Genomic DNA, 9,121 nt, shown 5'->3' on the forward strand with positions numbered 1-9,121 from the left:
TCATGTTGTCTAACAAAAAAAAGTCAGTTGAAGAAATAGAAAAAGAGACATAAGCCAGATATGATTGTTCAAGCATCTGACTCCACCCACTTATGAAACAAATTATACCCTCTGAATTTTCCAGTTTTATACCAGTATTCTCTTATTTTAATATTGGTTTTGAATTGAGCTGTCTTCATTTTTCTTGCCTTTTCCTCTCCCTTTCTATTTCTCCTCTTGCTACTTTCTTCATTCCTCATGGCTCATGATCTAGAACTTGTAGAATTTCCTTCTAATTTTTTTAATGTAAAACCACAAATATCAGTACTAGAACCCCAAATGAAGAAATACTGAGATGACAAAAGGATATTCACTCTATGTTAAGGGCTCAGACTTTGGTGAAGACTATTTCTCTCTTTCCCCTGTTGTCCCGTCACAAAGAAAGAAACTCTGCTTACCAAAGCAAGTCACTCCCACATCTTCGGAATGACCACAGTTATGATTTTCCCATCCTCTATGCTTACAGGACCAAAGAGTTGACTCATTCCCATGGCACTCAAGGTCGTCAAGCCAGATTGGTCCAGAACCTACTCCAAACTTCGCTAAACTAGAGAAAGTGATAGCGCCTCCACACTGAAGTTGGTTACACACGACAGAAGCATCATCCATGTTGAAATTATCGTCACACACTGTTCCCCATTGTCCTTTGAATTTGACCTCTAGTCTTCCAGAACACCTGCCGTGCCCATTCACGAGCCTCAAGTCCAAATCAGATCCATCTAAAAAAAAAAAAGTCAGAGTTCAATGTATTTAGTACAGGGTCTACAGGGTCTCACTACACAGATTGGATTTGTAGTGACCCTCCCTGTTTTTCAGCCTCCCAAGTGCTGGGATTATAGGGGAGCACCACCACACTCAGTCTGAATCACCCTCTCAGCGTGCCCTCGGGGTAGGGCTGGCCCAGCATGCCAGGGATACAATCCCTGGTCATTGTGTCTGCCTAAGCAGATGTTTTAATCCGCTGAGCTACCTGGCTGGCCCCAGAATTAAATGATACCCATTGAGAAGTGATTGTATAAAATGTGTTTTCTCAGGATTCTCAACATTTCATGTTCTCTTAAAAATTACACCAGATTTTGAAAGCTGCCCTATTCCACTGGGTCTTAAAAAAAAGGCTAAGAAGAGATGTCCTATTGCACTGATTATAAAATTTTAACCTTTGGGGAGCCTGTTAAAAATTAGGATTGTCCGTTGTATCTAAAGTCTAGGGAAATTGTTACACAGATTAAAGTTTTAAAACTTTCTGTTTTATTGCCTTTTATTTCCATTACTAGGAGAGAAATTAACACTTTTTTACATAAAAATAAACACAATTGACTCAATATTCATTTAGGAAATATTTTTATTTATAAAATATGCAAATTAATGATATATTAAATTGGCTCTTAAATTAATAAAAGTGACATGCAGGTTATTGCAGGTTATTGGTTGGACATTTAAAATACTTATCTTTACCTTTATTTTAAATAGTTCAGAGCATAAGTAATTGAATTCAGATTTGAAATTAGAAAATAGGACAAAACAAATGTAAAAATGCACACAGTAAATTGGGGATAACAGTTTGCAAGAAGATGCTGTAGAATAGAAATTCTAAAAGTTGAAAGTAAAAGATATCCAATTATTATATTTATTCTCATTCCAATTGAATCAAAGCATGTTCATCACTCTCCAAAGCATCTGATATCACTGGTAGCATAAAGCAGGTTTGTTTATAAGATTTCTTTCTGTAAGCTACCTTTCAGATTTAATTAATTACAGCATTAAAATACATGAAGAAAAGATTTTAAATAAAGTTTCAGACATCTGAAAAGCAAAAATTGTGTGGTTGACTTAAATGTGTAGAAGTGGTTTTTTGAAGTATAATTTATCTTTACAAATTGTGAAATCCAGGCAAAGACTTCCACTTAACAAGATTTATTTTTATTATGAGCAATTAATAATAATTAAAAGTAAAAACTGAGAACAAAAAATATGCACATTCTCTTCTGAGTGTATTGCCTACCAGCTTCTGTTTTCCTTCCAACTTTATGTGCTATTATTAGTTCTGCTTCTCAGATAAGAAGGTTGAGGTTAAATAATTGGTACAGAGTCAAACATCCAGAGCTCCTCTGTGGGGGGCAGGGATAGCATCATAGGTTATTCTCTGGACTATTGTGATATATGGCCTCAGGGTCTGTGCTAATGAGCTGAAAGATCTGAAAATTAGGGTCAAGAAGCTTAGAAATGTGGACACTATGACTTCATAAAACTTTAAATAGCTACAAGCCTTTTCCTACTACACAAATTCAGTTGTAGTTTTAGATATATAATTTTCAGAGGGTAAATCTGATTGACTTCATTCTTAACTAGGCCAAAAGAAAAACCAAAAAGCCAAATGTATTATCTTAGCTAATTTGCAGTTCTATAGATAACAATAATCATCCAAAGAGCTTATTAAACTGCATTATGGCTCTAAGCATTATTTTTGTTATTCTGTACTTCCTAGGGATTGATAAGCTAAAGGAGAAGGGGAGGAGGAATACCATGAGGAAGCAGAGGATGAGTGAAGAAGGATGTGGAGGAGAGGAAGGAAGAGAAGGAGAGGACAGCAAGAACATGAACAAAGGAGACCTGAGTCAACAAGGTAATGAATGGGAGAAAGCTGTGAAGAAATTCACATTTCCAGCATCTGTGCCATACTGAACAGCTTCCCAGTCATTCTACATGTATTATGCAACTGAGTTCTCATTAAACTGACATGTAGAGATTTAAAACCTTTTTATGAAACCATAGCACTATGACTAAGTGTGCTGGACACTGATTCAACATTTTTCTAGATGATAGCCTGTCACTGTTTCTTTCACTCAGTGCATGAAATCCTTTTGTAGAGGCTCCTGCCAGGTGACCCTAGGTGAGATTGAGCAGGAGAGAAGATTACATGAAAGTCAACAAAATGATCAGGGAGAAATGGGGAGTCCAAGGCATCAGGTTTGGGTCAGAAAAGTGAGATTTGCCAGCAGAAAGAGTTAACACATAAATTTTCTGGGTCACTATTAGATCACCTTAGATCAAAATTATAAAAACTCAGTGGGCTAAACGCCTGTTTAAGCAAACACAGGGACCAGAATTCAATCCCTGGCACCACATGCCTTGCCAGCCTTGCCCCCAGGCATGCTGAGCCAACTACCTGGACCAGGCATGGTGGCACACACCTGTAAACCCAACTCTGCGGAGGCTAGAAACAGGAGGATCACTACGAACCTGAGTTGCTTACTGAGACCCTGTGCCAAATACAAACATTTTAAAAGAATTACAAAAAACTCATAAGTTAAAAATGAATGCTATTAAATGAATGGCATTAGACATGGAGAAAAGAAATTATACTGTGAAAACACCCTTTTTCCAATAGGGTGAGATTAATATTAGTGCTAGAAATATTTGTTTCTTTTTAAGTAGTCAGCTTTTTATGTAAAACGTAGTGACTTATGAATTAAATCCATTAAATCAATATGTCATTTGGAAAGGGGCCAGAATTAACTTTGAGAACATGGTATTTTTTTTTCTGTACTTAATGCAAGGTCTACAGGGTCTCACTACACGGATCAGAGTCATAGTGATCCTCCTGTTTTCAGCCTCCCAAGCCCTGGGATTACAGGTGTGTGCCACCACATCCAGTCTCAGTCACAGTCTAAGCTCACCTGAGAAGGTGAGGCTGACATGCTGAGGATGGAACCCTGGTCTCTGTGCCTGCCTAAGCAGTCGCCTTAGTCAGCTGAGCTATCTGGCTACTCCAAGAAAGCTTGGTATTCATATGTTATGGTACGATTACCAGATATAGAATTGATATCAGTCACTTTCTCATTGAGTACATGCCCAGAATCTCCTACCCTCCCCCACATTTTAGAGTGGAGTTTTCCCAATTGTTTTCCAAGCAGTGGATTTGATAATTTTATGATGGACTACATCAATTCCATAAACATGACTCATTTTACTTCTCTCGCCATCTCCACACTTTTTTTACCATGCATTTTAGAATGTTTGTGAATTGTTCAAGGAGAAAAGGACTCCAAGAATCTGACCAATCAGAAGTATGCCCATGTAATTTACTGTGACTTACGCAAGTCTTACCTGAGCAGGTTACTCCAGCATCTTGTTCATGAGTGCAGTTAGCCTTTCCCCATTCACCATGGCTGCAATTCCAAAGAGCAGATTCATTCCCTCTGCAAGCAATGTGATCCATCCAAATACGTCCAGATCCACCACTGGAATTAGCCCATCCAGGGGCCATGATGAGCATTGGACATCCCAGCTGACGACAAATCACAGTGACTTCCTCTATGCCCCAGTCATGTTTGCAGACTGTCCCCCACTCTTCCTGAACTCTGATTTCCACTCTGCCACTGCACTTTGTTTCACCATCCACTAGCCTCAGCTCCTTTTCTGTTCCTCCTGCAACAATGAGTTGAGACAACAATTGATCAAGGTCACAAAGAGCCAGTGGGGAATTATATGACTTTCCATTACTTATTTATCCTTCAAAGTCAGATTTAAGAATCATCCTGGTTTCATCCATGGTATAAAGAGAGAAGGTTATTTGAGGATTCTTTTTCCTTTTGGCTGGCTCAGGTTGCCTTAAGGGCCAGTGTGGTGTGGCATGTGGAGCTGGGGATTGAACTGTGGTCCCCTGCACCTGACTGAGTTTGCCCAAGCAAGCGTTTTAAACTGAGCCAACCCACAAGCTCCCGAGAATGCTATTTGATAGGGACTCAAATATAACCAGAAATTTCACAGGCTGAAATGAACCAATGCTACAAAACCAGGAAAGCTAAGTAACACAATACTGCATGATGTACTATTTAACCAGTGAATTTTCTTTTTTTTTATATATATATTTTAGGGAAGGGTCTACAGGATGTTCAGGGTCCTGCTACTAGATCAGATTCATAGCGATCTGCCTTTCTATGGCCTCCCAAGAGCTGGGATTACAGGTGCGTGCCACCACACCCAGTCTCAATTGCTGTCTCAGGGCTCCCCAGGGACAGGGCCAGCATGGCAGGCCTGGGATCGAACCCCTGGCTCCTGCACCTGCTTGCAAGTGCTTTAATCTGTTGAGCTATTTGGCTGGCCCTTGAATTTTCTAAATGATGGCAACTTGTTTAATCACCATGGAGAGTTTACTAAAATAAGATTCTATAGACTTTTATAGGAATAGGATACATATGATTCTCCTAAATCCAAAGATCATTTAAAACAAACTGACAATGGGATTATGAGGATTAAAAACTAGTTACAAGGAATTAAATATTCATTTCACAAATATGTGTAAAATAGCATTTATCTTAAAAACAATAGTAGGAATCTGACCAAAATTAAGGGACTCAAATGAAAATTAAAATGGAGACAGTTTTCTACTATAAACTACTTTCCCATAGCTGTTCTCTAAATTATCTCTGTTGCTTTCTCAATTATTTGAGAATAATTTAGGAAACTGGGTTTCCATTTAGCTTGCCATTTTTAAACCATTCTTGAATAAGTGTTGGCATTTGAATTTACTAAAGTGTTCCTAAAATTCTATTTTTAGTCAATAATACAAGTTTCTTTTGTTGTGTTTCTGTATTTTTTTTCCAGCTACACTTCTTTCCAAGCTTTAAGTTCCATGGCTATTTTTCCTGTGAATTTATTTTAATGAGGATAACCAGGCAAATATTTGGCATTACACAATCTGGTTGTTACTGTGTTTTTAATACTTGATACTTCTACCCCATAGAGCATATTTTTCAGTGATATCCAGTATACAGAAAAATTATTTATTTAATAATTCTGATGAAGGTGGACTAAGACAAAGTGAACAGACAAGCTACTCACCAAGAGAGCTGGTTATGAAAGACACATTGAGAAGTATGACCACAGCAGTAGTGAAGGGCATCAAGTGGACTAAATGTCTTCTGAGGTCTGTTAAAGAAAGAAAAAAGGCAAAAATAGAGGCTTCCCAAGCAGAGGTGTGGGGAAAAAACAATGATAGAGGACTGTTTGGAGTTAACAAAGGACATCAAACCAAGACAGAAAACTCTTCTTTCTAAATGGAAAACAGGAGAAATTCACACTCAAAATAACATGTCAGAGAAATCACTTTCAAAATAAGCCTAGAAAACTAAAAAAGGCATTAATGAAACTAAAAATAAATAGGTATTCTTAAAGATGCGAGACAAATTTCCTGATATTTCTACATTCTCCTACCTGCTCAATGCTTAATTATTGAAATTCCCACCTCTATATCCACCTAATTCACACTATTAGACAGTAAGTTGCATGAGGAAAAAGATTGCATTTACTGTGTTTACCTGGAACAATACTTGCCAAATACATTAATATAATAAAGTACTACCATTGATATCTGATAAATCCAAATGCTGAGATTTTGTCATCTGTAGATATACATAAAACACTGTAGTGTTTCTGTTACTCTCATTTTTCCTTCATATGCTCACTTAATGCTAATTTAAAAGTAAAAGTAATAAAAATTTGTTAACATGTTCATATGAATAATGAAATGGACTTTGACACTGAGGGTTTATACTGAATTTCTTTTAAGTAATTGCATTTAAATCAATCATTATTCCTTTCTATTCTATCTTTTCCAACAACCCTTATTTATAAACTAAAATTTCTGCAGTTTAAACTTCAGTTTCTGACAAGCTCACCTCAGTAGATTTATAAGCCCATGCCACCTCTTGTCCCTTTCTCACACCTTTTGAGTTGCATCTATGTCAGATCAAAATCAGTACCATCAGCCCTAACTGTTCTTTATCCATTCGTACTCTCCTGAACTGTCAGAATATTTCTAAATTCCATGAAAAGGGAAGAGCAGGGTAAATGAAATATTTTACCAGCAGATCCAAGGTCTTCAAGAAATAATATTCTCAGTTTGTCCATTCCCAAATTTTATGATTTCAATAATTTCTATGTTTCCTTGTATTGCTATTCCAAAGAGATGTTGTCTTAAGGAAGTGGAAGACTAAGAACTCAGAAGAATCACCTTACTCATATAAAAGGAAAGGGTACAGAATGGAGGTGGAGTCAACCCAAAAGGAGAAGTCATTGAAAGTGCTGATTCCTTTCATATTCTTGTTTTTTCCCCCTATACAGGAAATAAAACTACCAAAAGAAATTGAGAAACAATATTCACAGACTTATAAAAATAGAGAAAATATTAATTCATATACCATTGTTAATTGAATAGTTTTTAAACTTTGAAATTTGTTTTGAATTAATATATTAGATGCACAAAAATAGCAATTCTGTAAGCTATGTAAAAAGTTAAAGTAAAAATAGGGAATAAATGTAAAACAAGTTTTGTTGTTATATTTGCTATTGATATTTTGCTCATAATTAAATATATCTAGTGAAGAAGTTGTATAAATTGAATTTATATTCAATATATTATATTTATATTGCAATTATATTTTTTATGGATGAGCCATATTGATAGACTTTGATGAGTATCCACAATAGTTGAACAAAATTAACAGAACATCTTTTCACTCTAAATAACAAGAAGGTAGGCCTAATGACATCAGTTTTGCTGTGAATTCTGAAGCAGTCCAGGACCCTAATTCCAGCCCCATCTAAACTGTAGACTAAGGAAGTATTGGTAGCCCATGGATCCACCCAGGGTTACTGCAGGAGCCTTCCAAGAGGTAGGGGGAAAGCCACACCTACCTATGTTCCTGATAATAAGCCTATTATATGTAGAACCTAAAGCACCCAACCTAGCTTTCAAACCATGGTCCTAGAAAAAAATGCAGTCACTAAAGAACTAAATAAGAATAACTCCTGTCAGAGTTCCTGGTAACAAGTCCACCAAACACAGACCCTACAGAAGACCCAGCTACAGCCACAGAAGCGATTTCTAACCCACTTAAACTCCATCCCACAGGTAATTCCATCAGCCTGGTATCCTATCTAAAGAAAATATTTACTTTCAAGACCAATCAGTGAAGAGTAGAAGAAAGATTTGTTCTTTCAAAGGCAAGGAAACCAACACAAGCCTAATAGATTATCAAGAATTAAGTGTATCTGATACCACCAAGAAATTAATGAAGGCCTAGGAACTGACCTTACATAAGTAGCTACTCATTGATTGCCTGAAAAAGAATATAAAATAATCATCTCATCCTTAACAACAAAATTGAGAAATACAATAAACTAAAGACACATAGGCTTAGATCTACGTGGTAACTAGTTAATGCGTTCTATACTTGAAAACTGTTGAAATAGTAGCTATTAAATGTTTTAACTACAAAAACAATAAATATGTGAAGTGATGTATGTATTACAGTGATTTAGTCATGCCACAATGTATAAATATATAAAAATCATGCTGCATAAATATGTTTTATTGTTAATCAACATAAAACAAACAAAAATATACCTAGCTATCGGCAAAGAATATAAAAGATAATTTTAGAAATTATAGATACATATATTTCTAATATCTTCATACACATTTATTTTAAATAGATAAATTCTATGAATGTGTGTGAATATATACACATGTTATAATTAAAACAATGCTTTATAACTTGCTCCAGTTAATACATATTTGGCCAAAAGATAAGGCTTTTGAGTATTTTTTTCTCTTTTCATTTCTCTCTGTCTCTCTGTCTCTCTCTCTCTGTCTTTCTCTGTCTCTCTGTCTCTCTCTGTCTCTCTCTCTCACTCTCTCTCTCTGTCACACACACACACACACACACGCACTCAAGCTGAAGCACATATGTTTAGTCTTTTTCCTCTCTCTTCCCTAGAAAAGCTCAGTTGGGGAACCCAAGGAATATCCTCATGATGCTTGGAATAGTTTCTTAGTGTGTCCCACCATGTTGGAGGGAGGAGAGGAGGATATGGCCTCTGTGTTTTTCCTAGCTGACATGAGACCCACAGGTCCACCTCAAATTTATCTTCACTCTCCTTTCTTATTTTCCCCATTTTTGGTCATCAATTGCAGTACAAAGCACCCTATTATTAACCCAGTCACAGAAGATGTAATCTTTCAGGTTCCTTGTGTGTGATCAAGGGTTTAGTGTGCCTTTTTGTCCTTAAAGTTCTG

The 9,121-nt window shown here is 36.5% G+C and overlaps 1 protein-coding gene across 1 annotated transcript in view; it reads right to left on the bottom strand.

Moving 5' to 3' along the window:
• Cd163 (CD163 molecule) overlaps positions 1-7,015 on the bottom strand; it is a 28,714-nt gene extending 21,699 nt beyond the window's left edge. The window contains exons 1-4 of the mRNA XM_023707423.1: positions 6,906-7,015; positions 5,884-5,970; positions 4,147-4,467; positions 438-758 (exon numbers count right to left, since the gene is read on the bottom strand). Coding sequence (XP_023563191.1) covers positions 438-758; positions 4,147-4,467; positions 5,884-5,970; positions 6,906-6,951 — 775 coding nt within the window. The 5' untranslated portion in view covers positions 6,952-7,015. The remainder of the gene's footprint in view (positions 1-437; positions 759-4,146; positions 4,468-5,883; positions 5,971-6,905) is intronic.
• Between the last annotated feature and the right edge of the window lie 2,106 nt (positions 7,016-9,121).

Source organism: Octodon degus, unplaced genomic scaffold, assembly GCF_000260255.1.
Source record: "Octodon degus isolate 3935 unplaced genomic scaffold, OctDeg1.0 scaffold00288, whole genome shotgun sequence".
Taxonomy (NCBI): domain Eukaryota; kingdom Metazoa; phylum Chordata; class Mammalia; order Rodentia; family Octodontidae; genus Octodon; species Octodon degus.